Here is a 24,446-nt window from a genome sequence, read left to right as displayed (position 1 = left end):
AGTGTAAACATAGAATAACGTTCGAAAAAATTCCTGAATTATGTTAAGTTATTTAGTAAGTGCGTCCTTGCTCTTAGCCTGTCGTCATGAAGTAATAAAAATTACTTGGACGGGTTATTACTATAATTATAGGTACGAATATAAAGCCGATTTTGATTACAGAACCCCCGGTTTTTTAAATTGGCTCATAGACGAGTTACTCGCATTAATTTCAGTAGTTTTACATCACCTTTTGTGATATGTTTTTTTGGAGCCTTACAATGTCCAAATGAGAAAAAATAAGCCTAAAATGTGAAGGTCATTTGACGTCAATTTGAAGTTTAACTCGTCCGTGATAGGAAGACAATGAGAAAATAAGTAATTTACGTCATTTAGGAGGAAAGGATGGGGGGTAATAAATTCGATATTTTTAAGTGAGACAGATTATCGACTGTAAAAAAATCTATCCATACATTAGTACGAATAGAAGCTGTCGTTAAATTTTGATTGAAAAGAACGACAGTTAGGTCAGTCAGATGGCTGCAGTAGCATTTTGAAGAGTGGCAATGTCTCAAAATCAGCGATGCGTTTTAACGTGCTATGAAACTCGGCACAATGCCCATGGGATGTTTTCATAAGACCTAACACAACCCAGATTTATCTCCCACTTTAGTATTCTTTAGATTTTTATTTTTTGATTTTGTACAAAAAGTCTTTAGAAGTAGCACCTGTACGTATTTGTTTTTCCCAAGCTTATTAGATGTGGAAACTCTTAGGTGTGTTTTTTCTACTTTCACTCACTTTCAGCATGATAATTAGAAAATTTTTAAAAAAAATATTCGAATTGAGAATACATATTTTGTTTTTATTTCATGAGGAAAAAAGAAAAATAATAAAAAATAATGTGTGTAATAGTTAACCGGTGAAAATTCAACAGTAATACTCTAGTTGTAGCAGAGTCAGTTAAAAAAAAGGTTTTTAAAGTAAAAAATTAAACAAACTTTTTTTGCACACCTCGATCTGTTTACCGGCTCCCTTTGAGCATCAAATTGTTAATTCATGGTGGCTACGCTAAGATCACGGGCTCGAACAATACCAGTGCTGGGTAAGCGCTAATTATTATCGTACAGACAAAATCGACGCTAATTTCTTGCTAATTAAACGGAAGAATCGAATTTTCGAACGTCTAATTTGTTCGAATTTATCTTAAATTATATTTTCGTCAACACATGGGACTATAATAGATACGAGTAATTTTTTAGGTTATGTATATGTAAATAAATAAATAACTATGAAAGCTTCTCTTGTTGTGTTGCTGTTTTTACATATATCATGTATATACGTCACTTCCTCGGATGTAAATTACGATGACGGACTAGAATATTTAATCCACGAACCCCAGGGGTATTTTAGCAAGATTGACAATGAAAACTTACTGGAGAATTCGAAATGGAATTCGAAAGACTATGCTATAGATAAGAAAAGTTATGTACCTGAAATGGAGGAAGAAGAGGTATATAATAATGAAGAAGATGGAAATATAACTGTGGATAATCCGGAAGAGGAAGAAGAAGGAGAAGAAGAAGAAGATGGAGGCGAAGAAGAAAATAACGAAAATAATGAGAAACGCGAAAATGTTGCTGAAGCTTATGACAATGATGAAAACAGCGACACCGATAGTGACGTAACAGAGGATGATAGCGATCCCAATGACGCTATTGAAAGTGATGAATCGGGTTCAGGGTCAGGGTCAGGTAATGACGAAGATTTAAGTTTTAAAAGAGATGACCTTGCTATGAATCTCGATGATGTTGAAGAAGAAACCGAGTCAGGAAGTGGAGATTCCGACACAAGTGATTTATACGATAACAATGACGAGCAGTCGTCTGATTCTGATGAATCTGGTGCATCCGAAACTTCCGATGCTGAATCGGGTTCAACAGACGATAACGCTGAGTTTTCAACGTTCAACGAACAAAAAAATACACCGAAAACAAAATACAGTGCAGAAATCATCAAAAAAAATGAAATTCCTGTGCCACCAGTAAAAAGAAGTCATATATCGGGAAAAAGACAATATATATCTCGTCCACGATTTGTTGTTCGTAATGGATATGTTTACATGAAGGCACCACCAATGACGCAAAAGACCATCGTCACAACACATATCCCCCGTCCACCAATGGTAATGCCATACAACACATTCCTTCATCGTTATCGAGGAGGGGGCGGGTACGGAATGGGACGTCGAATGCCACATTACATGCTTCCACAACAACAACTTATTGACGCGAGTGATGACGGCTTTGATGGCGACGATCGTAGCGACGACGAAAGAAGTAAGTGTCGCGTCAATAAATATGCACTCCATACAGGTTTCTTTTTATATCATATCGTATCTCATGTACACCGTGATTTTTTTTATAACAGTGCAGTAGATAGTTAAAGTTTTGTAATGTATATATATACATACACTGTTTAACCGCATATACCCTTCCACTTATAGTTACTATAGCCATGTGTACGACTGACCCTTAGAGAAATGGCGACAATAAAGTTTTATATTGGTTTTCAGAAACTCTCCCCCGTTATTCTTCGTATTGAGGAGGAAATACTTAAAAACATATTTTCAGGTCACTGTGAAGGAGATCCGTGCATGAACGGAGCAACATGTAACGAAGTTCGTGATGGCTATGAGTGCATATGTCCTACGGGGTATAAGGGCACTGACTGTGAAGGTATTGAACGTAGGATATCATTTAAAACAGTAAACATACTTAGTGGAACGCAAAACACGCAAAAAAATGTTTTTTTTCACACCCTTTATCCCGCAATAAAACGCCATGTCGTTGATTACTATCCCGCAATAGAAAACCACGCTGTTAATTAATTAAGAAATTTTGAAGGGAGACTGAAAAACAATAAGTGATCTGTGAGTAAGGGTGTGTCCTTGAAGTAACATCTTCGCCAATTTGAAAAGAGCTGAACAAAGAAAATAAATGTTTCGTTTCTGTTTACAATTTTTCTTTTCGATGTGAAACGTTGGAACACCTGGAAGCGCCCATTGCGCCCTTATCTGAAAACTCTCAACTCTCCTTATTCCGCTAATGTTTACTGTATTGAGTGACTTTTCGTATGTTCTATGTTTAAATAATTTTGTCAAAAAATCCAATACTGCGACGCTACGCAACGTAATTTGACGCTTAGATACGCTACGTTTTGACGTACGACGCACCACAACACAAACGTTACACCCAAAGTAAAGTTTAGTGCAGTATATTTTCGTATTGTCAGCTCTTTCTCTTTTCACTCTTTACTGTTCAAAATCTCGATTTTTTCTGTATGATAAAAAGTTATGATCAGTGTGTTAACATCAAATTTTTTCCCGTTTTCAAAAGCGGTGCTATGCCAGCAATAATAATAACGGTAGCCGATAACTTAATAAATAAACGAATAAAAAAAATAGTTTATAACGTTTAGTCCACTACTGCGACAAGTGACTTAAAACTGATCTTTAGTAAAACTCTCCATGTTCCATGTTCTTACAGGCAACTTATTCTTCTACCAATTTTTGTACCTGGCTATCGAGATATGTTCTCAAACGCAGATTATATTTCGTTTCAGAGGAAGACAAGTGTCATCCAAATCCATGCCACAACGGAGGTGTGTGCACTGAAGCTAATGGACAGTATGTCTGCACATGCGCAGAAGGATTTAAAGGAATAAATTGTCAAGGTAATAAATTCATGGGTTGGCATAGTAACATATATCAGTCAATGTTTACATTTTCTTATCGCTCCATTTGTATGGCGCTAAAGTTGAAAATACGCCCTATTTCGTAATGCTTTACTAACGTAATGCCATCTCTTTGGACTTTTGTAACATTCATTAAGTCAGGGTCATTCTGAGGTAGGGTGAAAAAGGCCCACTGAGATAGTTTATACCTTTAAAAAGATCTCCATTAGCCAAATTCATACGGCGCGGTCAAGTTCGTCTGAATTCACTTGTAGGGAAAAAAATCATAATGGCGGCGATTGTTTCGATGTACTTGGCTAGATAAATAATAATAAATCGAAGAAAAACGTTGTATATTGCAAAAGTATATAGTTTATTTATGATATCGATTATTAAAGTTTATAAACATGGACAATACAAAGGATGTTAGCAATTATAGCTTTGAAGAATGTTCAGAATGGCTAAAAAATATAGGTCAGTGTGCCACAGGAAATGTTCAAGAACTGCAGATAAAAATTAGAAAGTTTATGCGATATCCTCGTTTAGTAAAACGTCTAGAAGACAAAGCAAATAAAAATTACAAGTTTAGTTGTAGCTTAGATCCCACAGATATTCCTCCAACTACAGCTAAATGGTGTAAAAAGGATGAGGATCTACCACTTATCAATGAAGATATATTTAAGAACTACTGCAAAATGAAAACATATGGTAGTTTAGGCCAGCAAGAAAAGGCTATTAGAATGTTACAGAGTAGAAAGATAGTAACTGTTAAAACTTTAGTTGATAATTTGTGTACATATGTAAAAGCAATGGTCAAAAAGTCATATGGTACTGAAACAAGGCCAGCAGTGCTTGTTTTTGAAAATGGGTACCCTCAAAAAGCTCATTGCAGTTGTCCAGTTGGTGCAAGTGGCTTATGCTGTCACGTTCTTGCAGTTTTGTTATTTTTAAAACATTTCAACGACACTGGCAATCAAATTTTGGAACTGACTGTGACACAACAGTTACAAAAATGGCATCGGCGGTCTAAAAAAGGCTCTATTCCAATGGCTCCATTGAAGGCTATAAAAGTTAAGTCAGCAGATGTAAAAAAGAAAAATGGAAAAGTTGTTCTTAATGCTGCAGATCCAAGTGAATCTTATTTTAAAAGAGATGTCACTTCAATTATGAAAACTTTAAAGGAAAAACTCAACAAACATAACATTTGCCAAGTTGAGGATAATATGTCTATTCTATTCATAGGCCAAACTGTATTTAATATTGACCAATCTCGAACTCTGCCAATAAAACGTTCCACATGGATCCTCGTAGCAGCTATGTCAAAATTGGATGATACGTCTTTTTCAGAGAACTGATCACAATTTTTTTGTTTTGGCCTGTTTAATGTGATACCTTTTAGAGCACAATGCTCTTGAATGGAAAACCCACGATCACTCATTTTTTCATGCTCCTCTTCAACAAAACGAATGGCATCTGTTTTTTCTGTAATATCACTATCTGAAATTGACCCAGGATAGATATCGCTAAAAAGAATTCCACTGCCATGTGGGGAAATACCAATTAATGCTTTTCCAGTTTGTGTATTTTTATAGTTGGAAAACATCAAAGAATTTAACTCATAATTTGAGGCACGTTGAAATTTAAATTCAGTGGCATCAATGACTAAATCTGTGATTGATGAGCATGGAGTATTTATATTTTGGTTCATTATATTTCTGGCAGTTACCAACTTTTGTTTAGCATTTCTTAATCTTTTTTTGTAAAGTTCTGTGGCTGATTTTTTTACCAAGTTATTAGCATTCTCATATTTCTGTTCAAGCTTTTGGAAACTTCTTTCTGAAACGACAACATCTGGCAAGTCTGTCACTGATAATCTCTTATTGGAGCTCCAGTGTTCACAGCAAATATACCCATTATTCCAGTTAATACCATCTGTTTTTAAAATCTTCCGATATTGCGATTTTAAAGATTCTAATCTTGGTAAACGATAAAATTTTAAAGGTTTCCCATCAATACCCAAAGTTGTGTGGTTGTTGAAACACAAGGCTGATGCACAAGACCACTTAACCATTGTTTGTTGTAGTTTTTAGCTAGCTAACGTTTGTAATGACACCTTCCAGTATATTCGGAAAGGTCTTCACCAAGTGTTAAACTATACGATTATGCAGCTAAATGTTTATAATAACGTTATAACATAATTTAAAGCTGGACGTTTTGTGTTTAACTCCATTTGCTTCACTTTAGAAGCCCAACAAACCCCCCATTATGGATTTTTTTCCCCACAAGCAAAACATTAGCGCCCATTCCTCCGGCCTATGAATTTGGCTAATTCTAACACAATAAACTTTAAAACTATTCGACCAATCTATGAATCTTAAATTTAAAAAACAACTTTAGACAGCCCTAACCATTAGTTACTATGTTAACCACTTTTATAAACCTATAATAAGACCAAGATAAATATCATCTGAGTAATTCTGTATTTATTTATTTATTTATTTATTTGTTTCTTTTAAGCTTAATGTTATTTATTTAGAATTGAACAGATGTCAACCGAATCCGTGTCACAATGCAGGTACATGCAACGAAATCAGCAATGATTACGAATGCATGTGTCCAGCAGAATACATGGGGCGTGATTGCACAGGTTAGCACCTAAAATATCTTCCTTCTCAGAGTTCTATATCTTTCCTTTCTTGTGTAGAAAGGGAAAGAGGTTCGAATACAAAATTACGGAAAGTGATGGAAGGAGAAAAAACACGCTTTTTCGTTTATAAGAATGTGCTTTAAAAGAATATCAGGCTGGAAGTTAAGGTTAAAGACAATTGGTCTATTGTTTGGAACACTAGAGAATTTATTTAGAAAAATAGGGAAATTAAGAATAATGGCTGATCCGGTTAGAATTTTGGTACAAAGCGTGTACTTCGTGTCTAAATAAAAATAAAATAGACCCGGAAAAAGTAATTCGTTTTCGATTTATTCTTGAAGGTAGAATTTTGCTATGGCGTATGTCTGGAAAGTAAGTAAGTATTTTAATAAGTTTCTTCTGTTTTAGAGCTTAATCATTGTCATATGACACCATGTTTAAACGGAGGAACATGCTCTTCTTCGTTGGGTATTAACTTATCAGGTCTTGTGTCTTGTATGTGTTTACCTGGATTCAGTGGCTCGCGCTGTGAGAGTAAGTATCTTCGTTTTCCATTCTGTGTTGTGACACTAAAACATTGTTTAGTTGGTAAGCTCACGGCATAAGGTTTGAAATGTTATGATTGGTTTTTAGTTAACTTAAATTGTTATGATTGGTTTTTAGTTAAAGACAAATGTCACGTGAACCCTTGTAAAAATGGTGGATCTTGTCACGATGGTTTATGTTCATGTCTGGGTGGTTACACCGGTGAATACTGCGAAAGTAAGTTTTAATAAAGTTATCATCAGCCTTGTACAACTTGCTTATATATCGTAATTTTAACAAAAATTCTAGAATAAGTTTCATTTACACGTTCGCCTGTTTTTATTTTTAGCTGCACCATCTCCTTGCTCAGTTTCACCGTGTTTAAATGGCGGCACATGTTTAACAAAAGGTTTAACTCAATACAAGTGCATATGCAGACACGGATTCCGTGGCAGTAACTGCGAGGGTGAGATTTGATTGGCCGACATATTTCATTCCGAGACTCCCTGTATTTTCGTTGCTTCGCTGCGAGGATGTAAAAGGAGTACGATATTATAACGTAATAGCTTTTCTATAGCGACTAAAGTTTTGTATATTATTTAGAGGAAAGCCGATGTGAACCGAACCCTTGCTTGAACGCAGGAGTTTGTCTTGACCAGGATGACAATTATAAATGTGAATGCACTCATGGTTTTAAAGGAACACACTGCGAAGGTATAATTCTTTATTTTTCTCAAACAGAGAATAAAAGTTTGGTTGTTTTTGTTGGTTTGTGTTTAAATTTTTCACTTTTTTACGCAGATGAAGTGTCGCCTTGTGATACTAATCCATGCTTGAACGAAGCCACTTGTATTGTTGAGTATAACAAGTACAAATGCTTATGCAAATCAGGATACAAAGGTTTAAATTGTGAAGGTAAGTTTGACCATGAATGTTCACCTTTTTTAACCACCTGTGTTTTCTTTTCTCATCTTTTACAAGGCAATTCGCCTAATCTTTTTTAAAATAGATCTCGACAAATGCCATCGTCATCCATGTAAAAATGGCGGCAGTTGTACGGCAGATGGTGACGACGTACGTTGCGAATGTGCTTCCGGATTTAAGGGTATACTATGCGAGGAACAAGATCACTGCTTTCCAAATCCATGCTTAAACTCTGGTGTTTGTTATGAAAACGCAGAGTCATATACGTGCCAGTGCGGAAGTGGCTTTAGAGGATCGCACTGTACAGGTAAGAGAAAACGCCCGATTTTTCTGGTACAACCCTTATAAACCCTTATACCCTTATGTATTGTATATTTTTATAGTAAAAATATGGTTTATAAATGCTTTAAGCTTATATTCAATGAACATTTAACAACACGCCCAGGAGATGGGTGCTGAAAAGCATTGCTTATACAAAATCACTATTTTCTGTGTTTCCTTTAGAACGAGATCCTTGCCATCCAAGTCCATGTCACCACGATGCCGTTTGTATTCCCGAGGGAGAAGATTTCCGATGCCAGTGTAGTTTAGGATGGGCTGGAGTCACATGTGAAGGTAACACATAATTATTTGTCGTTGTTTTTTGACACTCAGTTTTCAAACAACCCGTTTTTCTGCAAGCACCCCTAATTTAACACGACTCTCGTTTTTTTAGAGGAAGACAGATGCCATCCGAACCCGTGCTTGCATGGCGGTGTCTGTGTATCTCATGGAAGCACTCAGTATGAGTGTCATTGTCCGTCCGGATTTAGCGGAATAAACTGCGAAGTAGATGCTTTACCAGGTAAGAAGATCGCCAATGCTGCATTACGTAATTTATACACTCCGAAGTGTTTATATATGTTTTCAATATCGTCTAGTTGAACACCACGTGTTTGATGAACATACTGAAACAGCACCAAGCTGTCGCAACACTCGATACGGTTGTTGCCCCGATGGCGAAAACGCCGCAAATGGTCCAAGTGCGGCTGGTTGTCCAGGTAGGCAATGAAGATATATAATATATAGACTTATTTAAATGATGTATCAACTTTAGTTTTTCTATTTATCACGCTTTCCATTATCTGTTCCCTTACGCAGAGCCTTAACTATTATAAGTGTTCTTAAACATCCCTGTACGTATTATATTTAATTTTACCTATACTTTCCTTGCAGCATTTCACTACGAACCATCAGGATAGATAAATGCACAGTAATATATATGCACATACACTGGTAAGAATCAACTCGATTTTACTTCAAAGTAAAGAAGCCATAATAAGGCACTTAATACATCGACCGATTCCTTGATTTTACGAATTTCGCAAACTGAAGTTGCGGTTGTATATAAAATTTATAACAATTGCATTCTTCCATTACCTCCTTACGCCAGCACTAAGAGAGCTAACTATGGGTGATTATTTCAAGAATAAGGCCTAGGAGGCATTTCTACGATAAAAACGACTTGATCAAAAAATTACCGGATAAAACATATCCATTCAAAAAAAATTGTTCGCCGACAAACTTTTCTAATACTCTGGTACAAACGTCGATTCCAACCAAATTCTCTGCTTCTATTTTTAGAATATCATCGTGAATTATCTGATTGGCCAGAAAGACATAATACACATAATTGGCGCTGAAGCATAACTGAAATATATGTAGCAAGAACATTCTCCGCAAAACATTCAACATGAAGAAAGATAGCAGTGGACTAAGTACGAAAGTGGCCGTTATTAATACCCGCTCCTGAAGCGAACCTTTCTATTATCTCCTGAATAATAAAGATTCCTGACGATATTTATACAAGCAAAATGAATATTTAAAAGTGCATCTTTATTTTTATGTAACATTTTTCTTGCATTTGCTTTCTGAAAGTTTTTGGAAATTTCCAAACGCAAAGGACTACGTTCTAGGTTGTTAAATGTTACGTCTTAGTACTTTCAGCTTTGATTTGACTATTATAATGAGAATGTCTTACATTATATTTATAACTATTGGCCATAATTTAAACCCACACTTAGTTAAAGCAACTATGTCTAAGTTTCGTAAATTTTATTTTTGTACATACATGCTTTTGTTAGAAAGTTCAAGAGGAAACAATCATTTTGCAGAACGATTCTTTTTAGTCACCTCTCCACTCAACCTCGTTCCCAGAACATTTTTATTTGTTGGCCACTCCGCAATAACGGCTCAGAGACCATAAGGCTCTGGGGACGAGATTACTCTCCACTTACAGCTTACGCATTTTGTATATAAAAAATAGGATAAGCACGCTTGTTTTCTTCGCCATTGCACGCTTGTTTTCTTCGCCATTGCACGCTTGTTTTCTTCGCTATTGCACGCTTGTTTTCTTCGCTATTGCACGTTTGTTTTCTTCGCCATTGCACGCTTGTTTTCTTCGCTATTGCACGCTTGTTTTCTTCGCTATTGCACGCTTGTTTTCTTCGCCATTGCACGCTTGTTTTCTTCGCTATTGCACGCTTGTTTTCTTCGCTATTGCACGTTTGTTTTCTTCGCCATTGCACGCTTGTTTTCTTCGCTATTGCACGCTTGTTTTCTTCGCCATTGCACGCTTGTTTTCTTCGCTATTGCACGCTTGTTTTCTTCGCTATTGCACGTTTGTTTTCTTCGCCATTGCACGCTTGTTTTCTTCGCCATTGCACGATTCTTAAAACGTTCTTGATTGCTCCTCAACAAAGTCTTGGCTCAAGGTTAGGGAGAAGACACAGAAAATCTTCTAAAATAATTCCCACGAAAACACAAGCTTTGAGATTAAAACCTCGTTTATCTCAAAAAGCTCTAGGGTCGAGAATGTGCACATCCCTTAAAAACCTGAAATTCTTTAAATGTGAATATCTTGAGAAAGAAAAGAGCTTTTTAAAATATTAAAAAGACTTGTTAACAAAACTTTTTAAGCTCTATAAGTCTAACATCCTTTATACCTCGGGTTGCCTTAATGTTGAAGATTTTTATGTCTGCCAAAATTTCCTAAGTTACATAAATTTGGCATTTCTGAGCTTAAGGTTTCTTGTAATAAAAAAGTACAGGCGATGAGTATTTTCACGATTGCTTGTAAAAAAAACAGCAAAAGTACCAAAACAAAATAAGTTACTTATCATAGTTATAAATCAATAATTTTTTATTTTATGTTGCTGTTATTTCCCTATAAAGTTAATGCCAGATGCGAGATGCATAATTATGACGTCATCTAAAAACTTTGCATATTAACCGTCAAGAGTAAAAAACATAATGAAACAGATCGACAGGGAAAATTGATAACTAGTTTTTCTATCTATCGGATATTTTATGCAAAGCTCTTGTTTATATCAATGATCCCATGTAAGAACATCACAGAAGTCATACAGAAGGGAGAAGCTCAAGTACCAAAATCAAAAACTGGGTTTACTTTTCTGCCATTAAACGTAGACAGAAAATTAGCGGGAATTTATTTGCACAATCGCTAAAAACTACCTCAGCAAATAAAAATATAAAAAAGAGCAAAAAATTTCACAAAAGATAACGTTTATTCAGTATACTTTTTTCGGTTTTAATTTGTCTGCATTTATTTATCTCATTTGTTGAAATTTTTTCCAGGTAAAAGGTATAAAGGTAGGTAAAATATTATAAAGGCTAAAAATGTCGATCAACAATTTCAATGACATCATTTTCTGTATAATTCATATTTTCCATTATTAAAGGTTATAAAAACACAAGATGAACTGCGTACAAAAACATCTCCCCTTTCACAGCTTTGCACGCATGCGTAGTAAAGCTAGCATGGTTAAAAAACAAGTAAATGTATAAATATGATATATTAACCTAGCTAAACACACGAAAATGTACAAAAAAGTCCAAAATGCAACAGAATACTGGCAAGAGATCCAACATAACACCTTCAAATCGCTCATTTCACACTCAACATACCACCTTCAAATCGCACTATTTCACACTCAACGTAACACCTTCAAATCGCCTTATTTCACACTTATCATAACACCTCCAAATCGCTCTATTCAACACTCACTCGACCAATATTAGCCATTTTCAATTCTTTCTGATGATGCATTCCAACCAACAGATCACTTTTCGACCTTTCTTCTACGGAATCTCAAATATATTGACAAACATCTCGAAACAGTTGTCAAGTTCCCGATCGAAGAATGTTTTTTGCTTCTCTCAAACCACTCAAGTAGGCGCCAGTCACCGTTTGAGGGAATTGTCGATTCGTTGCCTGAAACATAGATGTAATTCAGATATATCTTCGTAGTCAAATTAGTTAAAAGCAGTTTTTACATAAATCAGCGTTTGTACGACAGACACGTCTAAATATATATTTTTTACAGGATAAGACGATGGATATTATTTAAGGTCACCTAATTCTATCTTAAGATTTTAATGTTCAGGGTCCGCAGGCTAGCTGTGACGCATATCAACTGAGTGGAATGAGAAAACATTCCATGCCAAATAAAATTGCTCTTCTCGCACGTTTGACTCCTCGAGTAGACTCCTACCCTAGTTTAGCCGCAGCACAGAAAATCAGCATTTAAATAAGCGTCAGGAAACTCACTTTGGTTTAAATTTTACTTTAAGCTTTTTTAGAGAAGGGAAATTTCATTGTGGGTGTATCTCATGTTAACCAAAGTGAAATTCAGCTAAAGTGAGTGTCACTGCGCATGTGCAGCTATCATATTTTACTTTAGTAAGGACAAAGTGAAACATTCATGTAGTTGCCATCAAAGATATTTATCGTCGTAAAAACAAGGAAACACTGATTGACATACCTACACGGAAAATTTCATCGAAAACCAACTTTTTTTACATAGAAGAAAAAAAACTCTCCTAAAATCTCCTAATCTGTCTCAAATGCACGTCTTCGTCATTCGAGTGTCAAAACACATACCTCTCCAGCAAAGTAAATCTTTTCATCCATATTAGTTGCCAAGATATCGCAATCTTTTCCGGAACTACCGACTTTAACAAAAGAGTACGCCATCTTAGTAGAAGGTTCACTCGCCCAATTACTGATTACGTATGAAACTGGTTTCAGCTCACCCTACATATTGGAAATTTTGAAATATTAAACCACATAAAGAAATTTTACAAATCAAAGCCTCAATATACAATTAAATTAAAAAAAAAACAAATCTTGTATTGTTGGTATCACTCATTTATTTATACTACGTACTTTCATAAACAAAATGATATTCTTGATATCCTGTATAAAAAATTTGGAATACTTAAGTAACCTTTTATTGAAATAGCCGTGTTGCTATTGTTCTGGCTCCGTGGAAAATAATGAAAATATCTTGACTGAATATTATTTCGCCGTAAGGAATATATCAGAGTTGAAGGGTTGTAGATTACAACACTTTTAGCTATACGGGAGCTAAAGGATTGTAAATCACTAAATTTTTAGCGAGACTGGAGTTGAAGGATTGTTTTAAGCAGTTTACGCTACATTTTTAGAACCCTCATTTTTTGTCATATCCTTTTTTAAAACGTTGAATTGTGTTACGATGATATATTATGTAGGGTTCCAACCCTATTTAAATCAGTTAGTGGGATATAAATTATTCAACGTTTGGTCTAAAAACATAATGAGAAGCTTACTTGCATGGGAATTTTTGACCATGTGAACTCCCTTTGGTGGCATCATTTCAATAAAAAGAGGCTTTTTTACCCCTATTTTATTTACCCCTAAAAGCATCCAATAACAACTTTGAAGTCACTTTCTGTAACAAGTTAATGCATTTTGATTTTCACGTAATGGGCCAGGACCATGGCTATATGACGATTACTGTAACTGGTGGGATTTTTGCCTTTCATATGTGAACCGCTTGACTAATGTTTGAGAAAACATATTTCATAGAAAATGCAGTGACCAACCAAAAAAATGCAAATACAGTTATCCTGTAGGGCTATTTCCAATAATAAAATAAAATTACTAAACAAAAACAAACAAACAAACAAGAAACAAACAAAAAAAACATAAAATTTAAGTAGATTTTTTTTACCTCAGGTTTAAATATTTTCTTCAGTGTTTCAATGCATTTATCTACAAGTTGTTCATCCGTCATCTCTGCTTTAACTTTGACAGCTTCGCCAGCAACAACTGTCATCAAGATGTAGTTTTCCTGAAGAGAAAAAGTTGAGACATAAGAGATACATAGTCAGAAAGCATCCTTGAATTTGAATTTTTGTATTACGCGAAATGTTTTTCTTGTGTGTGACGTTTTTTTTTTCAGTCTTAGTATTTCATATAGTGTTTTAATTCTAAGTTATATTTTGTTTTTAGTTAAAATGACATATGAATAACAGAAAAGAGGATGCAGTTAGTTCTTTCGGAGAGGAATGCATAAAAACATAGAAATGTCTAGATTCCCTATCTTCAACAGATAAGTGTTCTACGTTACAGCAGCTGCAGTAGATTACGAATATCGTGCCAAGTAGAAATTCGAAAATATGTACCTGATGTGAACTATGCTACAACTATACTAGAAGCTGCATTAAATCATAAAATATTGTGTTTTTTCAGTAGCCAGGATTGAAAAGCCTGTCTACTGCTTTTGTGTCCGACATACATTCCATCTACGCAGAAAACACGCTCCTCCCTACAGACACAGTGATGGTAGAATAAGGAAGCTTTATTGGGTGCAAAATATTGAGGTATTTTACACAGTGAGTCATTCTACTATATTAATAGTAGTTTTTTTACTTGAAGTTGCTCTGATTAAAAAGAAACAGTGTTTGTTAGCAAAAGCAGCACAAAAACACTGTGCGCTTGTGTAGTATACAAATGAAAGAAACTTTGAGCATGCAAACAAAATAGTAACGCACTTACACCTTTTGAGACGTCATAAAATACCGAAAATAATCCACGATCTTTCACTGACTCAGGTACGTGACCAAAATAATCCGCTTCGCCGATCTTGCTACGCCAGAATGGTGTTTTAAACTTCAGCGCAATCTACGAAAAATAATGGACATGTAACTCGTTTTTAAATGCCATTTTTTTTGCACAAATGTAACGTAAGGATGAAGTGGGCTTTCAAAATCGTCTACATATAAACTTACAAATAAATGGTATATCGACATTTTTCTATTTACAAATACTCACTTTTTCTATCAGTCCTGCACCTAATCGATCGCATGCGTTTTGTTTTTCTGTAGGGATTGGCGGATTAAATTTGATCGATCGTGATTGGAATATACTTAATGGAAGGGCTGATATAACCTAAATAAACAATCATCTCACAAAAAAAAAACAAATCAGTACTCCGACATATTCATGATAAATTTCATTCAACTTGTTAGGATATCGAGAAACATTTTAATAAGTCCAGAAAACAAGATTTATACAATACGACGTTACTTTACGGATTTTATCTTCAGTTTTTATCAACGAGAGTTTTTTCAGCCCCACTTACAACAAAACAAAGGTCATTATTTCGGTTCCTATGCTTTTTATTTAACAATAACTTAAAAATAAGGTTTAAAAATTTTTGAGTGTATAAAAATAAACAAATAGAATGCAAGCAAAGCAAGCCAAAGTAATTGGAAATATTTTAATGAATTAGTTTTTTAAGGTGATTCACAAATTAAAAAAGTATGCTAAACATCAATAAAACATGTCTTTTCAGGCAATCTTTCTATTACCTTGTCAGCTTTGTACGTTTCACCGCACTTTGTCTTCACAACAACTTTTTTACCAGAGCTATCTACAGAAACAACCTGAATGAAAAAATAAAACAGTTACCATATAGACTCAGTGAACAAAGCCTTGGCTCAACTTATTACATCTATATTATAATGCCCGTATACGACTTTCCGTCCGTCCGTCCGTCTGTCTGTCACGCAAAATGGTAGCTTAGCTGCGACGGGTGAACCCGTGGATTTTTCCACGGGCTAACGACTAGTAATAATGAAATAAAACAAAGCCAAAATTAAACGTAAATAAAAAGCAAGAAAAACCTGTGAGGAATATTTAACATCTAGTCCATCTATCATTTCATGCACTATCTTTTCAAACCCATCTATTGCCCACGCATGCGCACCACTGTATTGTGGGAATTCTTCATTTTGATTCCAATGTACTGCAGACACATATTGAAGTGATGATCCACAACCATATTCAAGATTACCAAGGTGAAATTGAAGTAAACAGTTTTCTTCCTAAATAAGTTACAGTAAAATAGCCCAGTCGATGAGACAAATAAGCGAGACAATAAAATTGGTGGTATTCGCAGATATAAAAACGATATAAGTTAATCGTGCTTCTCTGAGAAAACTTAATACCCTTTTAGTCCTAAACAAGTCAACCCTAAGTAAATGCCACACCATTTTAAAGCAGGTGTTAGTTAATACTACCATTTATCGAATTTTCAAATTGAATCTCTCATAGCGATACGTTGAGAACGACAATTAAAGTTGACACTGTAGTAAGTAAGTGGAAACACAACTATCCTATAGTTTGTACGAAATAATTTCAATAATTTCATTGGAACAAATATTTTACATTTACCTCTGACATTTCTTTACACAAACTTTTTTGTAATTCTTTCTGTTGTTCTGCTAGAGCTTCTAAAGAAAAAGCAGAGAGAAAGTGTCAAAACTTAGATAGTGTAAACATGCCTTTATTACTCCATTTGCATTCAATACTTGTTATTATTATATTTCATAATCTCTACTTGCTGAACTCAAATATAAATAACAGAAAATGTTATACCCAACGACCAAAAAGAAATACCTGATAGGGAAAAAAGCTCATGTTTGCCTTTATCGATTGATTGTTTCCAGTCTTCTAAAGAGTCTAGCATTAAATTAAAACGAAATTCCACTTCCTGATCTACTGGTGAGTCAACTAAAAATCCATGGTTATCCACTAAATCACATCGCATTCCCAAATATCGCAACGGTAACGAAACCTATAATGTTTGAAAATTAAGCTTGAATATTTGCAAGCAGAAACTCGTTTTTTGGCGCACATTATACATTTTAATAATTCTACGTATTTCTGTGTATCAAACAAAAGTGCTGGCATATTCCATTCTTTTAAAACTAGGAATTAAGTCAATCATTCAAAGTCAGGTATTTATCTGTATTAAACGAAAGGGGTGGAATATTCAATTCTTTTAAAACTGAAGTCTTCTTGCCATCCAACAACAGCACATCAAAGTATTTACCAGAAAATGAACTTGTTAAAACATATACATGTTACCTGCTCACACATGACATACAATGGATTATTTATACATCCTGTTATTATTTGTGCACCCAGTCCAATACAACTTCCTAAAGTATTGTCGTCTTTTATACGCCCACCACAGCAATCAGAAGCTTCAAGTATCGTAACCTGTAGCAACAAAACAAGACAAAAAACATAAAGAAAGAATACCATATATAATTTGATTAAGCTACCTTAAAATAAAAAATGATTCTAGTTAAAAAAAAAATACAGTTAAGGTGTATTCATTTAGAAGATTTAAATTTGAATGCTTCAAACGAATTTTTGTCATAGAGTACTTGGATTTAGATATATGCTATTTGTTCGGTCACATGGGCACTTAGAGCATATAAATAGGAGTCTGTAAATTGCACATTTAAAAAAAACACTATGATCTATGCTATTTGTTCGGGTGCAAGGGGGGGGGGGAACTTAGACCATAGAAACTATGTTTCTTTACATTGACTTTATACCTTGCAACCAGCATTGTGCAATTGTCTCGCTGCACCAACACCAGCTATGCCTGCACCAATTACAACAACAGAGCCCTGCAGAAAAAAATTTAAAAAACAATTATCTTTCCATGCCGCTTGCCATACTGGAAGCTGCTCAATCTGTGATAGGTGATTTTTTTTTTTGTATTTTTTGTTGGAAACAAAGAACATCACAGAATTTCTCAATATAACAAAAATTTAGACACATCTTGAAATTCCCACTGGTGTGTAGCTTAATAGCAAGTAGTGTATTTTAACATCAATTTTTAACTAGATCCAGGTCAGCCAAATCAGACTTCCTGTATTTTATTCGAAGACACTTACCTTCCAATAATCTAAATTAAATGGCTTTGGAACACGTGGAAGAATTCCAAAATTTACGTAACCATTAATTGTTAGGAAATCTAATATCTTTTTTAATTCTTCTGCCAGTGTTATCCTCGCAAGACCTCTACAGATCATATAATTCAAACATGCCCTGTAAGTTAGATATTGCTAAAATAAAAAAATAACATGTAAGGCTATCAGATAATTTTTATACCAATTCTGAAGTCATTGTATAAACACCTTAAATCTTGAAATGCAACATTTTCTGGCATTAACATCATCTTTTAGGTCAAGGCCAACATTACGGAACTGAGTTCTTCAGATTAAGGCATTGATTCACATTTTTATTTCCAAGTTTGAAAAACTTATTACTTAGTGTATTTCAATATAAGAATGGTGCCATTTTATACACTATATACAAAATATTGTGTTACTGATGACGATGCAGTATAAAAATCGCCACATAACAGAAAACCTATACAATATGATTTTGTAATGACAAAAAACCTATACAGTGTGGTCTAAAGTTCCCAATCCGAGTATAAGATATGTTAATAGATGGATTGCTTCTAAACTTTTGTAGGTTTGTAGTAAATGATTGAATCAGATGGGTGAAAAAGGACTTTCATGAACTATTTAGACGAAAGGTTTTTTTTGCCATATGAAATATATAATTATTCAACTGTAAGGATTTTAGTTTACACAAGATAAATAGCAGAAGCTCATTTTTTTCTGTTTTATAATGATCAATCGAAAAATAAAAAAGTTGTTGCAAACCTTTGGATTAATACTCCACATTGCCATAACAAGATTCCGTAAACCGAGATAAATTGAAGCATCTCTGAAATGAAAAAAATATAAAATATATACAAAAGCTGAGTTTTGCAATGGTGCATGAAATTTGCATATTAATCTGTTCTCCTTTTTTCTGCATTAACTTAAAGGCGAAATAAGTTTGTTTGAAAGGTCTGCGCTACATATCTTTCTTTTAGTGAGACACAAATTGCCATCTCTCAAAATAAATATAATGTGTGTAAAATCAAGGATTTCATCAAATAGAAAATTGGCCATGAAAATTATAAGGTTTGATAACGCATTGTTCCTTAAAATAAAGGTTAAACTATTTAGCCTAAATATAATACATTTAGGTTACCATATAGTCTAGTTAACATGTAGCCTAGTTTTCCTATTTTTCAAAGTATAAAATATATGATATATAAAAATATAAAAAATATATAAAAAAGGAAATAATGTCAGTCACTGATGACAGCCAGAGTGAGGTTACATCAAACCTACTTGATATGATGAGGGAATTCTTCTCTTTCTTCACCTGTCATAACATCTGCACAGATACACCGTGCTTTCTCAGAATCTTCAGGACTGTAGAAGGGTATCATATTTTCAGTAAATTTTTGTTTGGGCTCTAAAAACAGTATTTTATATTCTATTATTATTGTCTTCAGGATATTGTAAAGATGTTCCTACTTTCCAAATATATTCCTACTTTCCAAGGGATGCTGTAGGTAAGTTTTTCTAAGGAATTCCTTAAAAAATAAGATTTCCTTTATAATCCTTTTTGCACTTTTTAAGAAAAATAAAAACGTCCAAAAACATAAGTTACTTATAAGAATCTGTAGTATACTTTGACTGTTTGTTTTTTTCTTTTGTTCAGACTGTTTAACTTGTATTTTATATCACTCCTCTTAGCTAATCATGTTTGAGAGATTCTTAAAGGCTTTTTCAGGAAAATTTTGACACATGTGTAACAATTGTTTTAAATATGCTTTTAGGTGTGCTACATCGACAAGCCGGTTAATAAGGGTAGAGCAATCATTCTCGCACATGCAAAGACAAGCCCAATTCTGAGAAATGGGATAATAGTTAAGTCATTAACTGCTCTCCAGGTTCGAAATAATGTTTGGCTAGCTAAATTATGTAGACTTGTCTTATCCGTGTTTTATCAGTGTTCACCTCCACATCAGTGAAAGTTTGCATGGTCAGGTATCAGCTGTAATCCAGTTACCACTATGAAGTGGCTGTGTTGATAATATATATAGTCTATATAATTGTTTATCTAGGTATTGTGGATTAGCTAGGATTTACAGGCTTTAAATAGGCTTTTCTTGGTTAGTTTCTTCACAATAGTACCGAAATGATTATTATTTCCTGGGTGGGTTATCATTGCATTTCTTAGAGAAGTGCAAGCGCCAGTATATTAATAGAAGAAGGTATGGTCGTCTTTTAAAAACAAAAAAACTAAGTAAAATAAAAAAATATTTGACAATAACGGAATATTATTTTAGGTAATGATTTTCATGATCTATTGTTAACAAGTCATTATTAGCCAAAGTTCAACTTCCCGTAATTTAATTTACATACAAACATTGTTTGTTTCACAAGTAGTCACAAAATTAGTGACTTGACTTACAATTTTTTAATATCTGGATTGAAATTCCCAGGCATGAGCATTGGTAGAACTTGTACCACACTTGTTCCCTATGCCAAAAGAGCAACCTGTGCAGTGTACAGGGGTAAAGGAATTTTGTTGTTTCACTTTTTTAAATTTTTTTTGCAACTTCTATATTTTAGGATTGCTTGGACAAACAAAATTATCGAAGCATTTGGATTTGTCATGCACATGAATTTTTCTGATTAATAGGCCTGCATTAGTCAACCTCTTATATAACCTGACATTTTGCAGGTCCTATCAATAACACATCTTAACCAATTTTCGTGTGTGTGTGAGAGAAGTCTGTACTAGTTTTTCGTGCTAATGATAAAGCGTCATAAAATTTATCAAAAAGCTCCGTACACTGATAAAAAAGTCTTTTTATTAGTACAACTTGGTACTCAAAAAATACATTAAGTTTTAAGCAAAACAATGTTTGTTACCTTCAGAGGGATTCTTTGGCGGGCTTAATCCAATACCATCATAATAAAAATCTTTTAAAAAAGGACAAGCAGGACTGTCTTTTAAATATGGTAAACACGTTATTGAATGGATCCATTTATAATTTTTCACTTGCTTTGTCACCTGAAGAAGACAAAGAACAAAAAATAACATGTCAATATAAGTTTTATTACATGTGTTACTCTGAAAAATAATCACTTCATATGAACACAATACATGTTAAAGCAGATCTGTTATGTAATTTGATAAATGAAATAGTAATTTTAGGCTTAGCCTCGGCTTTTACAACATGTCAATAAAACGTTTTAATATAAAGTCATCTATTATTAAGTGGTATTATCGAAGATTTGTTAGCAAACTAATAGCTACCTCATCTTCAGCAGTATCACAATTAAGATCATCCACCTATAAAGTCAAAAAAAGAAAAAGCTATAATTTCATAGATTGCAGTTATTTTATGCACTTGTAATTGTACTCCACATATTTACACTGGATATGTGGGTCCCGTGTTCTGAATGTCTGCATTATGTACACACTTGTTACCAATTACACTCACACGGGTTGTTCCACAGAGAACAAGGCAATAAGCATATCAAAAATGTTGATATTGCAATTTATGTTAATTATGTTTTTATTTTTCAGTAACCAATACAATAGTATTCAGACTGGCGAAGCCTTCATGTTACCTCATTAAAGTAAGAATCAATTAACATGGTAGTAGAGGGTATAGGCAAATATCAACTGGCCTGGTATTTATGATTATTGTTGGTGCAATTTGTGTTAAAAGAAAGCAATTGACAGCACACACTCGGATGTGTTCCTTAAGGTAAGAGTGATAACTTTCCCTTTTGTTGGCTATTTGTTGGCAGGTGTGTGTGCAAACCAATTGGTGAAGTAGTTCGTGAACAATGGCAACAACAACATTGAAAGGCTCCACCAGCGTTTAAAGAGAATGACTCTAACAGTTGGAAGAATGATTTGGAGATCTGGCAGATTTGTTTACAGAACTATCAAAGAAAAAGCAAGGTCCAGCTGTATACTTGTTATTAACTGGTCGGGCACAGGAGGCGGTATGCGTGCTGACACTAGCAGAAGTTGGATCAGGACAAGATTATATTCAAGCTAAATTCAAAATTATTTGAAAGATAAAAGCACAAAAGCATTTTTTCCTTTTTTATAGTTTTATGGCTCTATAGAAGAGTAGTAGTGGAGACAAATTTCCTGATTTTATTGTACAGTTTGGGAAGCTCTACAATAAGATATCCAAGTATGATATGGCATTGCCAGAAGCTGCTGTCCGGGCATTATTTTTTTCTCACAGCTGTGATTATGTCTAAAGACAATGAAAAACTGTCTTGTACAACTCGTGCAGAACTCAAATACATGAATATGAAGGGCACAATCATAAAGATATTCAGAGAACTGAATACAGCAGAAGATGCTGTCTATGTGGAAGCTCTGCCTGTGAAACAGGAATGCTTGTACGGAAATCTACATGCTGATACCAAGGGCAGCTTGTCAAGGAGCACACGTTCAGGAATAAATCCTGTTGATAAGGATGGGAAACTCATGAGGTGCCATGAATGTAACTCAAGAAAATACTTTGCTAATAAAAAAAGTCAAGAGCAAAGAGGTTTCAGATCACAGAATAGTAGACCAACAGAAAAAAAACAAGATCTAAATGAGATCCATATCACCCTTTTTGCAGCCTTTCCAGACGAAAGGCAATATTGTCTTGTTGGAGAACTCTTTGGTAGAGGTGTCTTGGATTATGGCTGTACAAAGACAATGGCTGGGGAGAAATGGATCTGATTCTATATATAGATTTGGTGATGGAAAGAAAGTAAAAGCTACAAGAAATCTAATAATACCAGTTATTCTAGGCGGCAACAAGTACAAATTCTCTGTTGATATATTAGAGAATGAAATACCACTACTGATCAGTCGTAGTACTATGAAGCCTCACAGTATGAAGTTGGATTTACTAGTGACTTGGCTTTTATTGGGAAGAAAAAAAAGGACTTCGTAACCACAACAGGACACTATTGTCTTCCACTAAAACATTGTGATCTTGATGCTCAAAAAGGAACGGAAATCATTTTACAGGAAGAAAATGTGAAAAACAAAATTAACACAAATTGCAGTATCAACATTGCCACCAGTGAAGAAATTTCAAAATCATTACAGTTACAAAAAAGTGAAAACAGGCGTGCTTACGTTGGAACAGACAAAAGTTTCACAAAATTTCTTATTGACTACAATTTTATTATTCTCAAGCTCACGCCATTTGTCACATTTGTTACATTGCACCCAAAATGGCATTATCTCTTCAGCGAAGAACAACTTTAATGAGCCTTCTTTACGACAGTTTGAACTCCAGTGTGCTCTCCAAGGTTCGTATCGCTTATATCCCTCTTTGTGTCTAGAAATACATACACATTTATTAGTTGAAATTCACACAAAGTTTGTGACCTACAAAGTTATACTTACGTTCTGTAAAAATAGTCAAAGCAATCATTGCAAAAATGTTCGAAGTCTGACATATGATACCATCTTGATGTGTTACCAGTTCTTGCACAACTACAAATTAAGATCAGATTTCAAAAAATATAACATTGCAAGAATTGGGTAGGTTTTTAGTTTTCCTGAATTTTTGAAAAATCTGCATATTAGAGAAACTTTTATGATAAAAAAGGTTTTGTGCATTGCCTTGGGTGTGAGAGAACAAAGGATTCTGATCTATGCTTTGGCAACTAACTTAAAAAGATACTTTGCATAAATTGAGTCTGATCTCAGTTTAATCAAGTCTACACTAAGTCTACTAAAAATTTTAACTCTAAAAACTCACTTAACAGCAGCTTCAGCAAAGCACTTAAGACTTTTGCTTGGACAAGTCGCTTTTTGACATCTTCTGATTTTACTTCCATTTGAGTTGGCATTGACCTTTTTAGGAACCACGTAACCTTCATTTTCAGCAAATGATTTCCGTTTTGGTGTACGTTTTCCTTTTTTTCCACTTGTTTCCATACTCTCTGCAGTTATTTTTTAAGCACTAAAAAAATTATTTATTATATATTATTTTTGTTAATACATGCTGGGTTTTATTGTATTTTTTTGTTGTATTGCAGTTTAACTTGTATAATTTTTTTGTTTATCAGTGTATAAAGTATCTGGGCTGTGTGGGTACGTATGCGAAAAGTAAAACTTTGGAATTTTTGTTTTTAAAGTAAAAATATGTTTTTGTTGTGTGCGTTATTTCTTGTGTATAATGTATTGGCTGTTTGGCATCAGTCTTTGTGAATTTAGACTTGTTTTACGTCATTTCATATACAAGCTTGTTTTCATTGTTTTATTGCAAGTATGTAACTTGTTTTTTTTGTTTGTTTGTAGCGTCATGAATTGTGAAAGAAAAGTAAGTGTTTACCACTTTGTGTATGTAAAACCACCCATCCAACTCGGCACTGCTGAGTTGCAGTAAAACACAAAACATAGGAATTTGGTTTGTATTTTTCTTATACCACACACGCAGCCAGATAGACCAGTCAGGGTAAGGAGTCTCACTGAAAAAGCTGGACTGTATAAACTCGGTGAGAATGAAGAAAACAAAATATGTAAGCAGTTCTTAAAGTGTTCAGGTTA

The 24,446-nt window shown here is 34.3% G+C and overlaps 3 protein-coding genes across 5 annotated transcripts; 2 read left to right on the top strand and 1 right to left on the bottom strand.

Annotated features, from left to right (window-relative positions):
* Positions 1-819: 819 nt before the first annotated feature.
* Positions 820-9,664, top strand: LOC130647939 (fibropellin-1-like). Of its 2 annotated transcripts, XM_057453945.1 has the most exons (14): positions 820-2,318; positions 3,604-3,714; positions 6,251-6,361; positions 6,770-6,895; positions 7,025-7,123; positions 7,236-7,352; positions 7,490-7,600; positions 7,688-7,801; positions 7,896-8,117; positions 8,315-8,425; positions 8,526-8,654; positions 8,731-8,850; positions 9,026-9,085; positions 9,434-9,664. In XM_057453945.1, the coding sequence occupies exons 1-13, from the start codon at positions 1,271-1,273 to the stop codon at positions 9,049-9,051; spliced, it is 2,445 nt and encodes an 814-aa protein (XP_057309928.1). In that variant the 5' UTR covers positions 820-1,270; the 3' UTR covers positions 9,052-9,085; positions 9,434-9,664. The 2 variants fall into 2 exon arrangements, with proteins under 2 accessions (XP_057309928.1, XP_057309927.1); XM_057453944.1 differs by lacking the exon at positions 9,026-9,085 and having other exon boundaries at positions 821-2,318.
* Positions 2,381-2,884, top strand: LOC130647950 (pikachurin-like). The gene has a single exon (XM_057453961.1). The coding sequence runs from the start codon at positions 2,522-2,524 to the stop codon at positions 2,867-2,869; it is 348 nt and encodes a 115-aa protein (XP_057309944.1). The 5' UTR covers positions 2,381-2,521; the 3' UTR covers positions 2,870-2,884.
* Positions 9,665-11,649: 1,985 nt separating the features above from the next.
* LOC130647940 (lysine-specific histone demethylase 2-like) lies at positions 11,650-24,370 on the bottom strand. Of its 2 annotated transcripts, XR_008982908.1 has the most exons (20): positions 23,656-24,370; positions 23,298-23,387; positions 23,025-23,229; positions 21,177-21,212; positions 20,789-20,930; positions 19,193-19,319; positions 18,674-18,737; positions 17,894-18,064; positions 17,549-17,623; positions 17,070-17,204; positions 16,599-16,776; positions 16,374-16,432; positions 15,824-16,024; positions 15,509-15,583; positions 14,970-15,086; positions 14,694-14,819; positions 13,867-13,986; positions 12,753-12,905; positions 11,780-12,083; positions 11,650-11,745 (listed from the first exon to the last, which is right to left on the bottom strand). XR_008982908.1 is itself a non-coding variant. In XM_057453946.1 (19 exons), the coding sequence occupies exons 1-19, from the start codon at positions 23,832-23,834 to the stop codon at positions 11,994-11,996; spliced, it is 2,343 nt and encodes a 780-aa protein (XP_057309929.1). In that variant the 5' UTR covers positions 23,835-24,370; the 3' UTR covers positions 11,650-11,993. The 2 variants fall into 2 exon arrangements, 1 of the variants encoding a protein (XP_057309929.1); XM_057453946.1 differs by having other exon boundaries at positions 11,650-12,083.
* Between the last annotated feature and the right edge of the window lie 76 nt (positions 24,371-24,446).

The sequence above is a fragment of the Hydractinia symbiolongicarpus genome, chromosome 6 (assembly GCF_029227915.1).
Source record: "Hydractinia symbiolongicarpus strain clone_291-10 chromosome 6, HSymV2.1, whole genome shotgun sequence".
Classification (NCBI taxonomy): domain Eukaryota; kingdom Metazoa; phylum Cnidaria; class Hydrozoa; order Anthoathecata; family Hydractiniidae; genus Hydractinia; species Hydractinia symbiolongicarpus.
Note: the sequence above shows the minus strand (reverse complement) of the source record. Positions and strands in the feature narration are given on the sequence as shown.

What these genes read in the sequence shown, in the direction of transcription:
- LOC130647950 (XM_057453961.1), top strand. Translation starts at nt 2,522, where the DNA reads ATGGCGACAATAAAGTTTTATATTGGTTTTCAGAAACTCTCCCCCGTT.
- LOC130647940 (XM_057453946.1), bottom strand. Translation starts at nt 23,834, where the DNA reads ATGGAAACAAGTGGAAAAAAAGGAAAACGTACACCAAAACGGAAATCA. An exon ending in AAACTTTTGTCTGTTCCAAC is followed by an intron (nt 21,213 to 23,024) that starts GTAAGCACGCCT and finishes TTGACTTTATAG; the next exon opens with GTGGATGATCTTAATTGTGA. An exon ending in GCCAAAGAATCCCTCTGAAG is followed by an intron (nt 19,320 to 20,788) that starts GTAACAAACATT and finishes TACTGTTTTTAG; the next exon opens with AGCCCAAACAAAAATTTACT.
- LOC130647939 (XM_057453944.1), top strand. Translation starts at nt 1,271, where the DNA reads ATGAAAGCTTCTCTTGTTGTGTTGCTGTTTTTACATATATCATGTATA. An exon ending in CAGTGGCTCGCGCTGTGAGA is followed by an intron (nt 6,896 to 7,024) that starts GTAAGTATCTTC and finishes ATTGGTTTTTAG; the next exon opens with TTAAAGACAAATGTCACGTG. An exon ending in CCGTGGCAGTAACTGCGAGG is followed by an intron (nt 7,353 to 7,489) that starts GTGAGATTTGAT and finishes TATATTATTTAG; the next exon opens with AGGAAAGCCGATGTGAACCG.